General features: G+C 48.6%; 7 protein-coding genes across 10 annotated transcripts; 4 read left to right on the top strand and 3 right to left on the bottom strand.

Annotated features, from left to right (window-relative positions):
- The first annotated feature begins 426 nt into the window (after positions 1–426).
- Positions 427–3,541, top strand: LOC138928845 (dipeptidyl peptidase 3). The gene is made up of 4 exons (XM_070287000.1): positions 427–511; positions 872–1,122; positions 1,194–2,392; positions 2,449–3,541. The coding sequence occupies exons 2-4, from the start codon at positions 935–937 to the stop codon at positions 3,450–3,452; spliced, it is 2,391 nt and encodes a 796-aa protein (XP_070143101.1). The 5' UTR covers positions 427–511; positions 872–934; the 3' UTR covers positions 3,453–3,541.
- Positions 3,542–3,658: 117 nt separating this feature from the next.
- LOC108085001 (meiosis-specific nuclear structural protein 1) lies at positions 3,659–5,480 on the top strand. The gene is made up of 2 exons (XM_017181430.3): positions 3,659–4,640; positions 4,705–5,480. Exons 1-2 carry the CDS (start codon positions 3,789–3,791, stop codon positions 5,236–5,238), a joined length of 1,386 nt encoding a protein of 461 aa, XP_017036919.1. The 5' UTR covers positions 3,659–3,788; the 3' UTR covers positions 5,239–5,480.
- Positions 5,481–5,638: 158 nt separating this feature from the next.
- Positions 5,639–8,380, top strand: LOC138928840 (autophagy-related protein 13 homolog). Its single transcript, XM_070286995.1, has one exon. The coding sequence runs from the start codon at positions 5,921–5,923 to the stop codon at positions 7,514–7,516; it is 1,596 nt and encodes a 531-aa protein (XP_070143096.1). The 5' UTR covers positions 5,639–5,920; the 3' UTR covers positions 7,517–8,380.
- Positions 8,381–11,331: 2,951 nt separating this feature from the next.
- LOC138928841 (deoxyhypusine hydroxylase) lies at positions 11,332–12,681 on the top strand. Its single transcript, XM_070286996.1, has one exon. It carries the CDS (start codon positions 11,646–11,648, stop codon positions 12,552–12,554), a length of 909 nt encoding a protein of 302 aa, XP_070143097.1. The 5' UTR covers positions 11,332–11,645; the 3' UTR covers positions 12,555–12,681.
- Positions 12,682–12,826: 145 nt separating this feature from the next.
- Positions 12,827–16,229, bottom strand: LOC138927838 (cerebellar degeneration-related protein 2-like). Of its 4 annotated transcripts, XM_070286992.1 has the most exons (3): positions 15,841–15,890; positions 15,644–15,685; positions 12,827–15,544 (listed from the first exon to the last, which is right to left on the bottom strand). In XM_070286992.1, the coding sequence occupies exon 3, from the start codon at positions 15,532–15,534 to the stop codon at positions 13,255–13,257; it is 2,280 nt and encodes a 759-aa protein (XP_070143093.1). In that variant the 5' UTR covers positions 15,535–15,544; positions 15,644–15,685; positions 15,841–15,890; the 3' UTR covers positions 12,827–13,254. The 4 variants fall into 4 exon arrangements, with proteins under 4 accessions (XP_070143093.1, XP_070143092.1, XP_070143094.1 ...); XM_070286991.1 differs by lacking the exons at positions 15,644–15,685; positions 15,841–15,890 and adding an exon at positions 15,928–16,229 and having other exon boundaries at positions 12,827–15,541; XM_070286993.1 differs by lacking the exon at positions 15,644–15,685 and having other exon boundaries at positions 15,841–15,921.
- Positions 16,230–16,812: 583 nt separating this feature from the next.
- On the bottom strand, positions 16,813–17,701 carry LOC138928842 (uncharacterized). Its single transcript, XM_070286997.1, has 2 exons — positions 17,072–17,701; positions 16,813–17,009 (listed from the first exon to the last, which is right to left on the bottom strand). The coding sequence occupies exons 1-2, from the start codon at positions 17,695–17,697 to the stop codon at positions 16,895–16,897; spliced, it is 741 nt and encodes a 246-aa protein (XP_070143098.1). The 5' UTR covers positions 17,698–17,701; the 3' UTR covers positions 16,813–16,894.
- Positions 17,702–17,910: 209 nt separating this feature from the next.
- Tbca (Tubulin binding cofactor A) lies at positions 17,911–18,585 on the bottom strand. Its single transcript, XM_070286998.1, has 2 exons — positions 18,235–18,585; positions 17,911–18,176 (listed from the first exon to the last, which is right to left on the bottom strand). Exons 1-2 carry the CDS (start codon positions 18,441–18,443, stop codon positions 18,053–18,055), a joined length of 333 nt encoding a protein of 110 aa, XP_070143099.1. The 5' UTR covers positions 18,444–18,585; the 3' UTR covers positions 17,911–18,052.
- Positions 18,586–19,141: the final 556 nt, after the last annotated feature.

The raw sequence follows: 19,141 nt of genomic DNA, 5'->3' as shown, positions 1-19,141 counted from the left end.
AAAAGCCTTAATTTTAATTCGGAAGACCGTGGTATGTTAGTTTTTATTAGCTTAAAAAATCTGCATACCGAATTTAAATTTGAAAAAATTTTAATTTTTTCACAATTTTCACGATGTAACCTCTTATAAAATTTTGGAAAAATTGTAAAATTTTTTTTTCCGCCAGACATGGCTGGAAAGACTTGGCTTGTAGTGCTGATCAATAATATATATGATTTATAGGCTCGAAAATGACTCCTTCACTGAATTGCCAGTTTATGACTTCAGCTATACCCTGAAAGCGGTATAACAAATTAAGTTTAGAGCGCAAGTCCAAAGTATATTTTACCGTTTGAATTCGGCGGGCTATCGTTTACCATCGATAAACTAAAACTAAACTATCGTTATCATCGCCATGGGCTCGGAATCCGTGACTGGTCACATCCTGGACTGGTCACACTCCCTGCACCTGTACAACTTGCAAAAATCTGTCGGCGGAATCCTTTTATTTCTTCAGTTCTTCTTTTCCGAGGTACGTAAGGACGGAGCTCGACCTGGTAGGTGTTTCGGACCCCAAAAGCTAGTCGACGAAGTGTTTTGTTTTGCGATAGACTAACCAGCACGTTGTTGTTCAGCATCCATCAACCTTGCTCCGTGTGAGCAGGGGCTTCCTGCCTTGTCATCCATGCGGTGTCCATTTTAGCCGGCTCTGATTTAAACTACATATTTTTGTTGGTTTACGCCCGCTTACTGCCACATCTGCTGGTTTGTGGGACAGCCCATAGAAGAAAGTGCATCCGTCATCAGTTTTCTATTACGTTTACTGCCCTCAGCCAGCCTTTTGGTTTTTCTTCCAAAATTGTTATAAAGCGTAGCATTTTACATTTTCCAGTTTGGGCGACGAGTAATGTAATCTCTCACAGAAAAGTTGGCCCATTTCGAAATTGCCTCAGTCATGTTTTGGCTTAAATCCGTACAGAGGTGCCGGCAGCATCTGAACAGCAGGCTCTGCCAAGTCCGCTGTAACAGAGTTTATTCCGGGAGAACTCTCACTCTCTCTGGGCCGAGCACTCCGCGATTCTTCAGAGACTCGTCCGGCGTTTGTAGCTCCCTCCGACTTAGACCACTGTCCATCCGCTACAGGTATTTGGCAGGCGTTATCTCTGTTATCCAGATAGCCTTGGCTAACCCCCGCCAATCCTCTGTCATTGCAGTTGCAGCGCGAATATACCCCAGCCCGCTGACATGGCTAGTAAGACCGCCCACTTCGTCCTGCCCAACACGCAGCCCATCGCCGATCTGGACTGCAAGAGCGCCTTCGAGAACCTGACCGAGAAGGAGAAGCTCTATGCCCACCACTTCAGCAAGGCTTCCTGGGACGGAGGCCTCATCGCTGTCATCCAGTCAAGCCCTGAGGCGCCACTTGTATTCTCCCTGCTGCACCGCATCTTTGTGGCAGAGAAGCCGGCGGAGCTCAGGGTTAAGGCTCTTGAAGCAGGAGTCAGCGTCGATGAGTATACGGGCTTCCTGGTCTATGCGTGCGGCGTGTTCGCCAACGCGGGCAACTACAAGGGAATGGGCGATAGCAAGATCGTGCCCAATCTGCCCGAGGCGAAGTTCGAAGCTATTGTACGCTCCTCCGCTGCCTACGCCACCGAGCCACGCGTGGGCAAGATCTTCGAGAAAGTCAAGGATTTGGTGTATGCATTGGAGTCGCGAAACGAAATACTGGGATTCGCTCCCGATGGAATAACCACATACTGGTCAGATAACTGCACCAAGGAGGATTCTGAGATTGTCAACAAGTGGCTAACCTCCAAGCGCATCGAACCCTACATGTGCCGCACGTTCAAGGTGCTGGAAAATGGTCAAACCATCTACGATGTCAAGTTGGGGTCGGTGGCGGAGTCCCCGCAGGACGGGATCACACTGCCTCTGGAGGAGTTCAACGGCAACAAGTTCCGCGTAACCCGTGGTGACTACCGAAAGCTCCTGCAGCGCGTCAACATGCACCTTTTGGAGGCCCAGAAGTACGCGGCCAACGAAAATGAGTCCAAGATGATCGAGCACTACGTTCGGTCCTTTGAGCAGGGCTCGCTTGCCGAGCACAAGGACGGATCCCGCTGGTGGATCAAGGACAAGGGACCCGTTATTGAGACCTACATTGGCTTCATCGAAACCTACAGGGATCCGGCTGGAGGTCGCGCCGAGTTTGAAGGCTTTGTGGCCATGGTGAACAAGGAGAGCTCAGCTAAGTTCTCCGAGCTTGTGAATCGCGCCGAGAAACTGGTGGAGTACCTACCCTGGACGAAGCCGTACGAGAAGGACTCCTACCTGAAGCCGGACTTTACCTCCCTCGATGTGCTTACCTTCGCCGGCAGCGGAGTGCCCGCCGGCATCAATATTCCCAACTGTAAGATGGATCTCCCTCTATCGGAATATTTTACTAAATGAATATTTTTCATACAGACGACGAAATCCGCCAGGACGAGGGCTTTAAGAACGTCTCACTGGGCAATGTGCTGGCCAACATCAACCGCAAGGACCCCATTCCCTTCCTGACCGAAGAAGACCAGACCTTGATGAAGGAGTACAAGGTGAAGGCCTTCGAGGTTCAAGTAGGTCTCCACGAACTCCTGGGTCACGGCAGCGGCAAACTGTTCCGGATCGACGAGAAGGGAGTCTACAACTTTGACAAGGAGAACACCGAGAACTTGATCACTGGCGAAGGCATCTCGACGTGGTACAAGCCGGGAGAAACATACGACACGAAGTTTGGGGCAATTGGATCTTCGTATGAGGAGTGTCGTGCTGAAGCCGTGGGACTATATCTCTCCCTGCAGCGGGACATTCTGGAGATCTTCGGTTTCAAGGATAAGGCGGAGCAGGACAACATCATTTACGTTAACTGGCTGAGTCTTATTTGGAACGGCATGGGCGTGGCCCTGGAGATGTACAACCCCAAGTCAAAACTGTGGCTGCAGGCCCACTCTCGCGCCCGGTTCGTCATCATGAAGGTGCTCCTGGAAGCTGGCGACGGACTGGTGAAGATTGAGGAAACCGAGGGCGGAAAAAATCTTCTGCTGACAGTGGATCGCAGTAAGATCGAGACCGTGGGAAAGAAGGCTCTAGGGGACTTCCTTACAAAACTCCAAGTCTACAAGTCAACGGCGGACATCCAGGCGGCCAACAAGATGTACGAACACTACTCGGAGGTGAACGAGAGCGGGTCGCATCCGTGGGCCAAGTGGCGGGACATTTGTTTGGCGCACAAGAAGCCGCGCATGATCCTCGTGCAGGCCAACACTGAGGTGGGCAAGGACCAGAAGGTGCACCTGAAAACTTACGAGCCAACTCACGAGGGCTACATCCAGTCCTGGGTGGAGCGCTACCCCTCCACGGACATTGACGACCTGCTGGAGTCGATTGTGGAAAAGGACAAGAAGTACTTTCCGACCGCCTTCGAAACCTGAATTGTTACGCATTTAACAATGTCCCATAAGCTTGTACTATGATTTTCAAGTAATTACTAAATTGTCATTTAATGACGAAGTATACATTATCCATCAAAGCATTTGTTGCTTATTTTAACTCAAAATATTTCCCTTGACTATGTAAATTTTGAAATATGAGAATGTTCTACCTGTTTGCCACTCACAGAGATGCGTTGACAAGGAGTTTAGGAACTACCTGAGTAACTAATGCCTAGCAACGCAGTCATAGTATGTAACCAGTAGTCATTGAGTTTTGCGTAATACTCCTGTCTTCCCTTCCACTGTTTTAATTCCATATATTTAATTTTCCTCGCCATGGCAACCAGCAGGGGACGAGTTAGCCAGGGGGACCTCGGTGCGTTCGAAATCGGGAAAGCCAAATTCAAGGTGCCGCCGAGCCTGCGCTTAGAGCGCGACATCAAGAGCTGCAAATTGTTCCAGGAGATGCAGCACCACATGGATAAGATCAACAGTCTGAAACTCTCTAAGGAGATGACACGGGATACTTTCGAGGGGGCGGCCATGACACATGAGATGCAGCTATTAAAGCACGCAGAGTTCGTAGAGAAGAAGCGCCGTCAGCAGCTGCGGCAGGATTGCGAGGAGCTCCGCGAATTGGCAGAGCAACTTCGCCTGGCCGCCATTTCGAAGCAGATAGCCGATGACCTGGCGGAACGGGAGCGCGCACGGCAGCTAGCTGTACAGGCTAAGGCACAGGAGGTGTCCGAAGACCGCGGCTTGCTGGAGGCGAAGCGGCGCGAAGAAGAAATGGCCCGCAAGGAGCAGCAGCGTTGCCTGCGCGAATCGCTCGTCAGCCAAATGGAGGAGAACCGCTTACGTCGGCAGGGCCAGCACGCACAGGGAATGAACGACCGTGAGCTAAGCCAGGCCAAACAGAAGCAGATCCAGGAGGAGGATCACGCCATTCAGATTGAACTGGAACAGCGAAAGGTGCAGAAACGCCATGACATGTTGCGGTCTATCGAGGAGAACAAGCAGCACAGAGAGTGGGAACGGGCCCAGAATCTGCAGGAGCTGGGAAAACTCCTGGAGAAGCAGTCGGAGATCGAAAACAGGAAGCAGCAGCTGGAGGAAGAACGCATTCAGGTACAGCGAAAGAAGCAGGAAATCAGCATTCGCTTGGGCGAGCACGTCCAACAGATCGAGGTAATATAGCCCCACAGTTTCCTTTTAATCCCTGTTAGCTGCACTGACGCCCTTTTAATCGCAGAACCAGAAGCGCCATCGAGACAACCTCTTGCAGGATCTGCTGGAAGCGGAGTACTTGGCCAAGAGTGACGAGCGCTTCCGCCAGCAGATTCAGCAGGAGCAGATGTACCGGCGGCGCACCAAGCTGGAAATGGACCGCTATCGTTTGGAACAGGAGCACCGTAAGATGGAGGAGATGCAGCTGAAGCGCGCGGAGATAGAGACCCGCCAGCAGGAGGTGTCTGGCACACATGTGGAGGCCGAGAAACAACTGGAGAACTACCGCCAGCGTAGGGCGCACGGGGCAACCCTGCTGGCCATGATGGAGGATAATCAGCGCAAACGAGCAGAGGCCACCGCCGAAACTGTGCAGTACTTCGACATGAAGGCCAAGTCCGATGCCGAATTGGAGGAGCGGGTCAAGCGGGAGCGGTTGCTCATGTTGGGCCAGGTGCCGGCCCCTGTACTCCGTTACCTGCCGAAGCATGTTCTGACCTCTACGGATCGCGAGCACTTCTTCGTCTCGCAGCAGGCGATGGGTAGCGGTGATATGTAGCCTGTGCTGGGGCCCTGTAATAACCAGACATTTCAAATCTGCGTCCACCCGCCACCCAAATCCGCGTACGTGACGTGTATCACCGCGGACTGGGCGATGTTGCCAGACTGTGGCGACTGGAAACTAGTTCCACAGTCAGCCAGAAAATTATATTATTCTGTGGTGCGTTAGATTAGAAATGATCTAAAACAAACACTTAAAAAATACAACTATTAAATTAAATACAATAAGTTAAAAAAGAACGAACTCGTGTACATTTTCATGTATTTTTTTGTTAATTATTTGATCATGTGGCAGTCCTATTCACAAAAGTAGCAAGTTCCGAACGGAACTAGTTTACGCTTCCCAGCAAGTTGGCAGCCCCGCTGGGCTACCGCGCCCGCATGGCAACCCTGTTGGCAGTGCCTCAGTCTCAGATTTTCAGTTTCATTAATAAGGTGGGAGTGATCTGTTTTCAAAAGCAAAACAAACACGGAAATCGTTGCGCAAATTACAGTGTTTTGGCAAAATGCCCGGGCAAGTGATAATTATGTTCTGCAGTGCCTAGAACGCCGCGTGCGCTACGGGAAAAACGCGAAATTCGACGGAAAAAGAGACGCGGAAATAAAAGAAGAAGAAGAAGTGACAGCGAACTTTGTTCGCACACACACATACACAAGCATACGGAGGAAAAACAAAGAAAATGTCTGCTCAGCGCTTGAATGCGGCGGAGCGAGACCTGGAAAAGTTCATAAAGTTCCTGGTCCTCAAGTCCACCCAGGTGGTGGTGCAGTCGCGGCTGGGGGAGAAGATGCAGACGCAGTGCAATCCGCTGGCGGGCAGCGACTGGTTCAACATCGCCGTCCAGGATCACCCGGAGGTGCTGGACGAAACCAAGCGGGCGCTGGGCCTCAAGACGGGTGAAAGCATTTTGCAGCGGCTGCCGCTCTGCGTGGAGATTTCGCTAAGGACCTCCGATGGCGACCAGATGGTACTGGAGGTGTGGTCCCTGGACCTCCTGCAATCTGGCACAAACGGCGCCACTCCGGCCACAGGCGAGCCCAAGGCAGAGCCCGCCACCGCTAATACTGAGGGACAGACACTCAAGGCGGCCCACGCCATCTACAACAGGATGGGCATCATGCTCAAGTCCCTTATCTCGCTCACCCGCACCACGCCTGCCTACAAGCTGTCTCGCCGCCAGTGCCCCGACTCCTATGGCATCTTCTACCGGATTTACGTGGACAGGCCCCAGGTGCACACGCTGGGCGAGGGACACAAGCACGTAAAGATCGGGCAGCTGAACACGATCGTAGGCTCGTTGGTGATGTCTGTGGCCTACCGCACCAAGCTGACCATCTCGCCGACGGCCGCTCAGGCGGAGAGCAACACCATCATGCTGAAGTCAGACCACTTCCGACCAGCCACCGACGCCAGCTCCACTGGCTTTCAACAGCAGCAGCTGCCAAATGGCACTGCCGTGGTCAAGAAGCTGGCATTGAATCCTGCCATGGGCTCCGGCGTTGACCGACGCTGCATCGACATAGAGAAGCCGCTGCGTCCGGGAGCGTTCACGGATATGGGAAAGCTAAAGCAATACACGGAAGACGATTTCGTTCTACCCGAAACGCCGCCTTTTGAATGGCTTCTACGAGGACGCGGCTCTGTGGAATCCCTTAATCGCTTGGATAATAATGTGGCTGCCAGTGTCCTCAGTGCGAATAATAACAATAACCACCAAGTCAGTAACTTCAACCAGAGCAGCAATCTCAACAACAACTCAACGGGATTTAAGAGCTTCGAAAAGAACGCGGGAAACTCTGTGTCTCCCATCAAGAGCCTACTGATCCCCGCCAGCGCCTCCTCCGCCTATCGCCACCACTCGGAGCCGGCGCTGCAACCTCCTCCCGACGATGATAATCTGCTCAAGGAGCTGCACTTTCCCTTCGCCTCGCCCACGTCGCATGTAAATGATCTGGCAAAGTTCTACAGGGAATGCTACCACGCGCCACCATTGCGCGGTCTCAATGAGCTGCAAGCGGAGATCTCCTCCGTGGCATCGGTGGCAACCACGCCACCATCCAGTACCTCTGTACCAGCGTGTGGAACTACAGCAGCAGCAGCCACATCGGTGGCCACCAGTGCCGCCGACGCCAGCGCCATGGATGACCTGTCCCGGCAATTGGAACAGTTCGAAACGTCGCTGGAGGACTACGACAAGCTAGTATCGCAATTCGGACTCACGGGCTCCTCGTCGACGGGCAGCCGCAGCAGCGGTGGCCTTCAAATGAGCAACTGAGTTAAGATATACCTTTTATACTTACCTTAAGTTATTTATAATGGGGCGGTCATGTCCAGGGACACTTTAATCGTGGTCTGTGTTTAGAAAAGCTGTCTTGAATCGCGAAAAGAGTCAATTGAAAAGATAAAACAGGAGAATATCTCAGAGTTGCATATTTTGCGAGTGAAACGACCACCCGCCCCAGCTATAATTTATAAATGCCATTGAGTTAGTCGAGTTTGATAGGCTGCTATACTACGATAATACGCTGTATATAACCTTATATAGGCCCCAACAGGAGGCTCTAGTTCCCTCTAAGTTGTACATAGGAGTAGAGAGATAGAGAGCTCTCTGCCACGTTTTAAAGTTTTCACTGCAGCAGTTTAGCCTTAGCCGCAAATACAAAATGCATCGGATCGGCCCTAGCTATAGCTCTATGCAAATGTTAGTAAGTTGGGCGTACTCGTCGCTTGTTTGTTTATTTGTTTCTTTGTTCAAGTGCCTTTCGCCTTGCTTGTAAGTGAACAGAAAATGTGTATATATATAGTTTATCTAGCGATAGATAACATCAATTAATCAGAAGCTAAACAGTTGATTTCTATTTCAAAACGAGTTAAATCAAAGACCGAACCCAATCGAAAGACTTGAACAGTAACGAAATATGTGTACATAAATTGATGCTAACCTAGGAGTTGGAAAATAACAGCTAGTGTCCCTAGTAGTAATCGTATTTCGCTGTTACCTATATTTATTGGTTTTGCAAAATTGCGAAAATAATGCCAACATAATGGGAGTATATATTAACACTACGCAGGTAAACAAGAGTAAGAAAATTTATACATATAAAAAATTAATAAAAGCAATTGTTAATCAAGACACTAATCAAAATGTTTACTACCCTGAGGGACGTGTCAGTGGTTCTTCATGATGTCCTATAGCTAACCTTGCCAGAAGTCGCTGCTCACGATGTATCTCATCCACATATCTAGACCAATCCGGATCACACCTCCTCCCAAGGGGCTGAGTTCATGTGACGACTTTCGACGTAAAGAATAGCAAACAAACACTCCCCCCGAAAGGGTTTTTCCATCGCCTCAAACCGGTTATCACTGTTTTCATTTTGCATATTTACTTGCTTTATCGAGCTGCCCGGAATTCTATCGTTGAATCAGAGTCGGGGTGTGCTGCACCTGACTCTACCTGCCAGATTGCGATGGCTGTTATCAATTAGCATGCGATTAGTGAGTTCGATCTTCCCACAGCTGACGGCTCTCCCATTGCTTTATATCCTATATTTCAGCTAATCGTTGCTACTAGTCTGTAGGGAGATTGCAGCTTTGTTCATTTCAGCATTTCAACGCCATTTCAGTGCGAATTAACGTCACTATTGGCGACGGCAACGACACCGAAGGGGCTAAATAGTTTTATTTTTAACTAAGCACATATAGCATACGTATATGCTTACCGTTTAGTTGTTGTTTTCGCCGACCTGCTTGTTATCTGCCGGTGTGCTTTGCTGTGCGGCCGATTCTGGCCTTTACTTTCGAAAGTTAATGACATTGTCATAGTGCAACAAATGTATGGACGACGACAGCTGCTCTTACTTCACGTGCATGGGTCGGATGAGGAATTCCCCAAATATTTATTTAGCTTTATTTAATTTTGGAAACTTGTAAGTATTATGTTTCAGGCGTAAGGAGAAAGAGTCTGTATGCGTATACATATTTATATCAGGTATTTTTATTTAAAGCATAAGAGGAAGAGTCTCGCCTTTCCAGACCCCGTGGCAATAAACTTTGTAAGATCGCACCTTGCGACAACAGGTTGCATGTCGAATATAGTATGCACAGATTTTGTGCTTGCTTTCGGTATTAATTGTTCAACATTTCACCGTCTGCCTTTGTTTCCATTCGCTGTTGCCAAGCAGCCGAATGGTGACGCGCTGCCAACAATTGAATGTATTTATTTATTTATTTAGTTGCCTTTTGGCTCCGGCCTGCATACGAAAGGCAAACTTTGGCAGGCGGGAAATGGCTTTTTACGGGGCTCTATCTTTCGTTATTTTTCCCTGCCGGTGCCAACGCTCCAAATTCACTGGCCACGGGAACCGGATTGGACTCTCTCTGTGCCCAGGTTTACGTCGCCCACGCACCTTAGATTAAATTATTTTCACAGTCCAAGTATATCTTGGGCGGAAGCAGATGTCTGGCGATTCCTGGGTCTATATGTAAGTCTATGCTGAATTTTGGGATCTAAGTGCATGCCCATGTGGTATATTTTTTAAGTTGGCTTTTCCCGGGGTGCGCACTGTACCTCTTAAAAGCAACGGAATTTTTCTTCACGTGCCGAGGTAAATCGCTGTCGGTCGGTTCAAGTAAGTAAAAACCGGCAGGGTGGATGTTTCGACATTGTTTGATAAGCCGTAATAACGATAAACGACAAACAAGGCGATAAGGCCCCCACAAATGCAATGCGGACGCGGTCAGCGATATAATTGCGTTTTTATGCAATTTGGCCTCATATTTGGAATTTTTGTGCCAAGCTCGCCGCCTAACAGCTTTGAAGCTCCCGGTTCCATTTCCAAGCTTTTCGTGCAGCTGCAACGGTATGCTACACAGCTGCTCCAAGAGAAAACCCCACATCCATTGAAACCCGCAGTGGTGTACCTACGAAAGGAGATAATGGGGCCGAGACCCCCCTCAAAACCCAAGCATCGAATTTCGGTAAGTAACGAAGTTTTAATAGTTTTAGATTTTTCTTTTATTGCATTCTCCAAGGTCCCCCTCAGCCCCTCGTGCCACCCCTGCTTTCCTACTAAAGTTGTCCATCTGGTTCTCCGGCTTTGGAACGCAGCTGCAATAATAAATATCATAATTGAAGTTATTTTTAGACCCCATTGCATCGGCGGCTGCATCCGCTGGGGTTTCCACTACCCACTATCCACAGACTTGTGCACATGAGCATGATCATGGCATACGCATATTACTCATACGCACAGGTCACATTCACGTTGGGCGGCTGCCTTGGCGAATTTTTTGTAAACAACAGCATAAAAAACATGCGTAGTAAAAATAAACTACAGCCTGTTGCTACGTGACGAAAGTCTTTTTCCACTCCCGTTGAAAAGGGAGGCCCAGACGCTTCCCCCTCCCCTTTCGATTCGGGTACGTGTGCCGGTGACAGTGTGTGTGGACTGTGAGTGGAATCCAATGGCTTGTTGTTCTTATTATACCCTATGAGAGCTTATTACGGTTATAATCAAAAGTTTGCAGCGCAGTGGAAAAGAAAATCGCCAGGGTATACAAACTTCGGCTTTCCAAAGTTAGCTTGTTCTTGTTGTGTTCTGCCATCTCCCTCGCACGCTTTGCGGCCTTGCGGGTGCTTTGTTTGTTTCTGTTATGCTGGAATAAATAAAAACTCGATTTAAAAGCTACGAAACAAAAGAAGAGAGCAACTGATAAACAAAGAGCGCTGATCGATGCCTGTCAACTTGTTTTAACGGTTGCCATAAAGCAAAAAATTAAGCAAACCGAAACTGCAGCTGGAACTTGCATCTCTTTCCACATTACGGAAGTGCTATGACAAATACTTCCCTCTGTCGCTTGCACAAAGCGGAAGTTTTACATAATAATTAATATAATTTCTGCAGGAATAAAACTATATAACATATGTACATACATATTTCATTGCATCCGAACCAAGTTCAATGTCAAAGGGTTCTTCCAATAGTTCAATAGACATGTGAGTAGCACTTGTTTATAAACAAATGTACTATTTGTTTAATAATATCAAAATAATATGTATATGGAGCAGTAAGGTTGATAAGACAGGCGTTACGAAACGAAAGAACAGCGCTGGTAAGCACTGATAAGGGGCTAACACAAAGAGGACAAAAAGCTCGTTGGGAGCGTGGCGCCATAAATCTACAACTTATTGTTACATTTTTTTTGGGAACTCGGATTTGGTGCTGATCAAAAAGTGTCTTCATATATGAATTTGAAATGTTGCGCCTATTCGGCTTGCTATCGATACATTTATTAAAATCTCGCAGCGGTCGATAGGTCGACTGTTTACATTTATCAGTTATCGGTACGGTCACACTCACCACGCGGCTTTTTGAGAGAATTCAGTTCAAAACACCAACGAAATGGTCTCCCAGGAACAAATCCAAGCCATCGGCGGCGTCCTGAATAACAAGGATCGCCCCCTGAAGGAGCGGTTCCGCGCTCTGTTCACACTGAAGAACATAGGCGGTGGAACGGCCATCGAGGCAATCAGCAAAGCCTTCAACGATGATTCAGCGCTCCTCAAACACGAGCTGGCCTACTGTCTGGGCCAGATGCAGGACACCCAGGCACTGGACATACTCACCAAGGTGTTGAAGGACACCGCCCAGGAGCCGATGGTGCGGCACGAGGCGGCGGAGGCCATGGGAGCCATCGGTCACCCTGATGTGCTGCCCATTCTGGAGAAGTACAAGCTGGATCCGGTGGTGGAGGTGGCCGAGACATGTGCCATAGCTCTGGACCGCGTCCGCTGGCTGCAGAGCGGCCAGAAGGTGGATGACAACAATCCCTACGCCTCGGTGGATCCATCGCCGCCGGCAGCGGGAGCTAAGAGCGTGGCGGAACTCAAGAGCATCTATCTGGATGCCAAGCAAAGTCTGTTCGATCGTTATAGAGCCATGTTCAGTCTCCGGAACCTGCGCTCCGAGGAAAGTGTCCTGGCCATTGCCCAGGGACTCAAGGACTCGTCCGCCCTCTTCCGCCACGAGGTGGCCTTTGTTTTGGGCCAACTACAGGAGCCCTGCAGCATCCCGTACCTGCAGGAGAACCTCGAGGATCGTCTGGAGAACGAGATGGTGCGCCACGAGTGTGCCGAGGCCCTGGGTGCCATTGCCACCGAGGACTGCATACAGATCCTGAATCGTTATGCGGAGGACGACAAGCGCGTGGTCAAGGAGAGCTGCGTCATCGCCTTGGACATGTGCGAGTACGAGAACAGCCCGGAGTTCCAGTACGCCGACGGCCTGACGAAGCTGGACGGCACTAAGTAACGTCATTTGCGTATTATTTGCATCTTCTCCAGACTGTATATACTATTTGTTAATTTGTATTGTTTATCACTCGCAGTGATTGCCGGATTTAATCTAATCAGAATTATAAAACCAAATCGGAACGTGACTTTTTGGACGTTTACTTTTTTAATTGAAGGCGGGATGAATCATTTTTGGAGTTTTAAAAATGAAAATACCTTCTTAACGTAATATTTTTAAAGTTTAAACTTTAGAAAAACAATCCTGAAAATATTAAAAAATAAACTCACATCTGCCCATTGGTTGTAATTTTATTAATTTGTAAACTAGAGAGAGATCTTAATAAATACACAAAACAGTACTACAGAAATAAAAGACTTACTAGTTAGGATACAATATTAAGTTTAGTCATGCTGATTTTGTAGATATAAATTCAAGTTATGTAAGTTATCGTCTTTTGCAAGCTTAGCCCGCTCGTTAATTATTCACAATTTACGAGAAACTACGAGGAAACATGAGACAATTGTAACAGCAAGCGAACTATTGCCGGATTATAGGGATAGATTTATAGAGATTACGATTACAGGCAATTTAACTGTCTTATATGCTTTCGAAACGGACTAGAGTTCTCATGACACATCAAATTAAAAGGATTTAAATGCCCGGTAAAAAAGGATTCGGTTTCGGTATAAATAATTACTAAGTTCCCTTAAAAGTAGATTTATTGGCGTCTCTGGCGGTTCTTCCGCGAGGTGGAACCGTTGCTCTGCTGCTGCTGTCGCTGGGAATGCTGCAATTTCGGGGTAACATAATCACAGGGAGGGTCGGCGCGTCGCAATACCTCGGCATAGGACAGATCGAGCTTTTTGAGTTTATGCAGATCCTGGGACACGGTATTGTGGCCACGCGAAGTTCGAGGCGTGTTCATGTTTTGGTTATAAATCACCATAGGGGAGCCATTCCAGTTGCCCGAGAACGCCGACGACGACGAAGAGGGAGCATTGCCTCTGCGGCTAAAGCCGCGTCCAAAGTCTCTGTTCAGTGGAGCCGAGACACTGCCCTGCCCCATGTGGTGCTGGTGCTGCTGCCTGATGGCCAGAGGACTGTTCCGGCTCAGATTATCACGGGAGTCAATCAAGTCGACGCGGTCGCGGGATGAGCTCTGGTTGCGGTGCTTCCTTCTATTCTTTTTCTTAATGCCAACTGCTATGGTTATATACTCGAGGGGCTCCCGTTTCAGAGGCGTCAGCACACGGCCATTCTCCTCAATGGGCTTCATGGTGGAGGGTTCACAAACCGAGCCCTGCTTGGAGGCCGAGTTCAAAGAGCTTGAGACGGATAGTATGTGCTTTTTGGCAGTCTTCCGTTCAAGCTTGGTCACGCACTCCGATATGGCTATGGACTGACTGGACATGATCGAAGAGACCACGCTCTGGGTGTCGTCCTCGGGGGATTCCTCCTTCAGGGTTGGTATGGCCACCTGGGGAACTGGGATATCCGAAGCAGCTGTGGCACTTGCCTCAACCCCTTGCTTATCTTCGCTCTCATTGTTGTCGGCCGCCTTCTTCAGCACCCCAAAGATTTCCTTGAAGAGCTCCCGGTGCTCGGGACGGTTGCGGAAGTGAGATTCAATGGGACTGACATCGTCGTAGATACTAAACTTGCAATCGTTGCCATTGCTGATTGAGCAAAGGAAGGAGCTGGGCCGCTCCTCGGTCTGTGTGCACTTGTTACCCGTTCCGTCAGAGAAGCCCGACGAGGAGGTCTCCGCTTCCGAGAACTCGATGGGGGCATTGTTGAGCGTCACCACAGATTCCTTTGAGCTGCTGACAATGGTCTCCTCTTTCTGCTGCAGAACTGGCGGAGGAGGAATCAAGTCATTTGTCTTTTTGGCATCGGCTAGATTTTTCGAGGCAATGGAAGTCCGCTGCACCTCCAGCAGAGCCTCATATTTCTCGACTAGATCCCGATACGGATTTGAGCTTTCGATGGCGTTCAGTTGTGGATCGTCGCCGGGCTTCCGGAAGCGATCTTCAATGGCACTGTGACTGAACTTGGAGGTGCTTTCGCTGAGCATGCTCCGCTCGTCGTCCTCGTAGATCTCCTCCGTGGGGGCCACGGACGACTGCTCGTCGAGATTGTGGATGCTCTCGTTGATGTCCCGCAGGCAGCGACTGCACATCTGGCCCTGCCGCACGTCGTCTAGAAGGGAGAGCTCCTCGTGCATGGACATCATTTCCTGGTTGGCACTATTGTCGGCCAGGCGGCCCTGCAAGCACTGGTTCTCCTGGATAATGGACACCAGCTGCTCTTCCAGTTCGGCGCAACGCTGCTGCTCGGTGAGGAAGTCCCGCTTAATGGTCTCCATTTCGCCCAGCAGCCTGACCAGTTCCTCGCTGTCCTCGCTCTTCATAGAGCTCTTTTCGGCCAGACTCAGGGCCAGGTTGGCATTGCACAGCGAGAGGTTCTCGGGACTGGCCAGGGCTATGGCCTGGAGTTGGGGAAAACCCAACTCCTGGTCGCTGGTTATGGGTGAATTGGTGTTGAAACACACCGGTGGCTCGGCGGCCTTCATGTTCTGCCGTTCTTGCTGATAACGATCGACCTTTCGCCGTTCCGTGCTTAGCGATTGCCGGGCATCGCTCAGCTGCTGGGTGAGCTCCTCGCAGCGAGCCTCCAGGCCCTCGGCATTGGCTGTGAGCAGCTTGATCTGCTTCTTGTCGCGACTCTTTTCCACATTCAGCCGCTGGTTGGCCCGCTCCAGGTCCTGAATCCCCACCTCAAGCTGCTCGTAGACTTTGAGCCGGGAGTCGTTCACCTCGGTCATGGCATTGATGTGCTTCCGCAGGTGCACGATCTCGCGCTCCTGCTCGTCCGCCTTGAACTTGTACTCCTTGATCTGCCCCTCCAGCTCCTTGTTCCGCTCCAGCAGAGTTTTCCCCAGCTCTGCGGCCAGTTGCAGATCGTCCAGCATAAAGGCATCGCTTTCACAATCCTCCATCTTGGGGCTGCTGTTTTTTTTCGGGGGAAGAGAGGTGTAAGAGATTTTTATAGTGATTGATTTTCCACTTTTTCTCGGTTCGGCTGATGAGCTTTTGCAGGAAACTCACTTTTTTCAAGTCGAACAATTGCGAAAACACAAACGCACACAGCTTCATCCCCAAAAACAAAAAGAATGGGGGTTAAATCGAAAAAGGTCCTAAATAACGGCCGGCGGCACGGTCTTACTGCGCAGAAGCACAAGCTGGCGCAGTGACCCCCAACTTTTTGCATTTTTAACTTAAATTAATAATCAATTAGTGTTCACCTGCTAAGCAAACGAATGCCATGACCCAGGTAAAGGACTTCCGGCCGAAAGTTGATTAAAACAAAAGAAATAAAGGCCAAAGCTTACCTTGCTGTGTGCAGTGTGACCGTCTGGCGCTGGCGAATTAATTCTGCCGGCCGGCGAATGCCACTCGAGATTTTTCCAAAGCACACGGAACACACGAAGCTGCAAATGCTAGGCTGCATTTTGGCACTTTTCTCAATTATCTCCGTAGCTATGGCTGCCAACAAGGAGCGTACTTTTATCATGGTAAAGCCAGACGGCGTGCAGCGTGGACTCGTCGGCAAGATCATAGAGCGCTTCGAGAAAAAAGGCTTCAAACTGGTCGCTCTGAAGTTCACCTGGGTAAGCGCCGTAGCGATAATTGGATTATTCGAACAAAATCGATGCCCCACGCGGGGGCTATCTTTCCGATCTAACCTCAAAGGTGGCGGCTGGCGCTGGGTTGGGTGCAGGCGTCACAGCCATTACTGCGGCGACACCGCCCGTTGTAGAGGTCAAAAAAGCAATCAAGTGATAACGCTCTGCGTGTTGTAATCGTTGCAGGCCTCCAAGGAGCTGCTGGAGAAGCATTACGCTGACCTCTCGGCCCGCCCCTTCTTCCCCGGACTCGTCAACTACATGAACTCCGGCCCCGTGGTGCCCATGGTCTGGGAGGGTCTCAATGTGGTCAAGACCGGTCGCCAGATGCTCGGCGCCACCAACCCTGCCGACTCCCTGCCCGGCCCCATCCGTGGTGATTTCTGCATCCAGGTCGGACGCAACATCATCCACGGCTCCGATGCCGTCGAGTCCGCCGAGAAGGAGATCGCTCTGTGGTTCAACGAGAAGGAGCTGGTCACCTGGACCCCGGCTGCCGTCGATTGGGTCTACGAATAAGCGGCTGGAATACACCGTGTGTGTGCGTGGTTAACTCCGCACTTGCCCCTCATTTAAGCTATAAAACAGATATTCTTCTAAAGAAATAAAATTCCACAAACATAATTATTAATAGTACTTATTAGAAGAGGGTTACTTAAGAATAAATGAATATCTATGCAGTTCTGTATTCCGTCCATAGATCTGGAGCACTTTCAGGCGGTAGCACCCATCCTCTGGGAATACAGGACGCTCTCTGCCCATAGCTTATATAAGAATCCCATATGGAACTGAAAAAAGAAACATTTTACTGTAGCAAAACTACAGAACTTCAGAAATGTACAGTTCTTACCGCCTCTGGCAGAAAGTCTCCTTGTTTTCCCTAACAAAATCTGAAGATTGACCGAAGAAAACCGCCTGCCATTGCGATTCTATGGAGGAAACCCTCTTCTGGGACTCCCTGTCATGGTCGCCTTCATTCTCCTGCTGGACTCTGCGCCAAACCACACGCATTTGGGCCAGCTTCTGGCTGAGGGCCAGCTTGTCTCCTCCCCTAGATTTACACAGTTTCTCCAGAAGATCCAAAGTGTGCAATATTGAGGCGGCATCATGGCGTTTCTTCAGGGAGATGTGCTCTGCCTGTTGCTCCCTGGAAGTCAGCGATGGTTCAAAGGATACCTTTGGTTTCGACTGCAAGCCCTGCTTTGCCTTCTTGGCTTTCAATTTGGGCTCCTTTTTCTTTTGTTTATCCAAGCGACGCCGGCGGCGCCTTTGTTTTTGTATGCCGGCTACTTTGGCCACGGGCACTTGGTCAAGTGCATCCAGCAGGGTTGTCGTGCTGCGCTGCAGTTCCTCCGCCTGCTCTGCATTGAAATCCTGGGCGTCATTGTCAGTTAGGTGCTCCAGTTGTTGTAAATTTTCAAGTACATATCGTATATTTTGTTTAATTTCGCTTAATTTAAGAGTTTTATGCTGCATTTTGTCAACCAGTGTTGATAAACGTCAAAGTTGTGATAATACAAAATGTGAAACTTAGTACCACTGATTTAATTATTTCGAATATTTTTGTTTCGATAATTCTAAATAGTTAAAAACATATATAAAATAATGTTTTCTTACAGCGGTATTTATATATTTACAGCGGCTTTTCGGGAAACTAGTGTTGGCTAGCGAAAAAGCAAAACAGCTGACTTTGTTTTGAATGTTAATTTGTTGTATTATAAATCCGTCCGAAATGAGGTATTAAATGCTACAGGCTGCAAATACTTAGTGATAAGAGGCCGCTCGACAGCTTGAGGTCTCCAGGGGAATGTGCGCGGCTAGCGCTTTGTTCTTAGGTTTCTAGGACCGTCTTTGCCTCTGCAAGGACATCTGCTGCCTTGGTGTATTCCTCCTTCTCCTTCAGATCCTGCTCGTCATCCAGATACTTCTTCAAGACCTCAAACTCCTTCTGCAGCCTGCAAAATAAGCAAAAGATTAGTCGCCCCGCTTTAATGAGATTTAAAAGGAACTTGCCTCCTCTTGGAGTCGGGGATCATCATCTCGCATTCGGCGATGACTTCCTCCTGCTTGCGCAGCACGTGGTCGTCGGCCCCCTCGCCCCTGAACTTCTCCATCCTGGCTTTTTCAGTCAGGACCTCCTTCTCGTAAACGGACTTCTCCTTGGCCAGGCGCTTGACGACTCCCGTCTTGATTACCAACTGGCGGATGCGCGGATCAGCCATTTTTGATTTGTTTCAGGGAGTTTCTTTGCTCGACGAAAGCTAATTGTGCACAACGGAGGAGTTTCTGGTCTGAGTCACAGTTTGGCGTTTCAATTGTGAACAGGCGGCTGAGATTCTTTGTTGTTTTTATAAAAAGCCGCCTAGTGAGTCAGAAGTAGAGGTGGCAGAAAGTCGATTATGGCAGTCTCGATTGTTTCCGTTAATTGATAATTATCGAAATTTATCTAAGTTATAAAGCGTTAACTTTAATTTTTTATTGTTATTTATTTTTTTTTATATATGTATATATTTAAAATCTTGAATTTATTTAATTAAGATTTTTGAATGTATGTATGTATGTACTCGTATTTGTATGTCTGTCAAATTATTGTCGATATATATAAAAATAAAAACTGAATAAAAACTAAAGCAGAACCGTTCTCCGAATTAAAATAAATGAATTTTTGGCTTAGTTATGATCGATTTTTTAACTGAAACGATATCCGAATGGGCTTTCCTAGTTGGGCATCCTTTGTTGTTTTCGAATACATTATAGGGAATTTAAATTCATTAAAATATTAAAAAAAAAACATTTAAAATGGTCTATATTATCATCAGTTTACGCAGACTCAGGAGAACTACATTAGGGCTCGATAAATACATTAAATTAAATAAATTAAGCCACAAATTATATTTTTGCATTTACAAAAATATATTAA

This window comes from Drosophila kikkawai, chromosome 3R (genome assembly GCF_030179895.1).
Source record: "Drosophila kikkawai strain 14028-0561.14 chromosome 3R, DkikHiC1v2, whole genome shotgun sequence".
Taxonomy (NCBI): domain Eukaryota; kingdom Metazoa; phylum Arthropoda; class Insecta; order Diptera; family Drosophilidae; genus Drosophila; species Drosophila kikkawai.
This window is presented reverse-complemented; position numbering and strand designations above follow the sequence as displayed.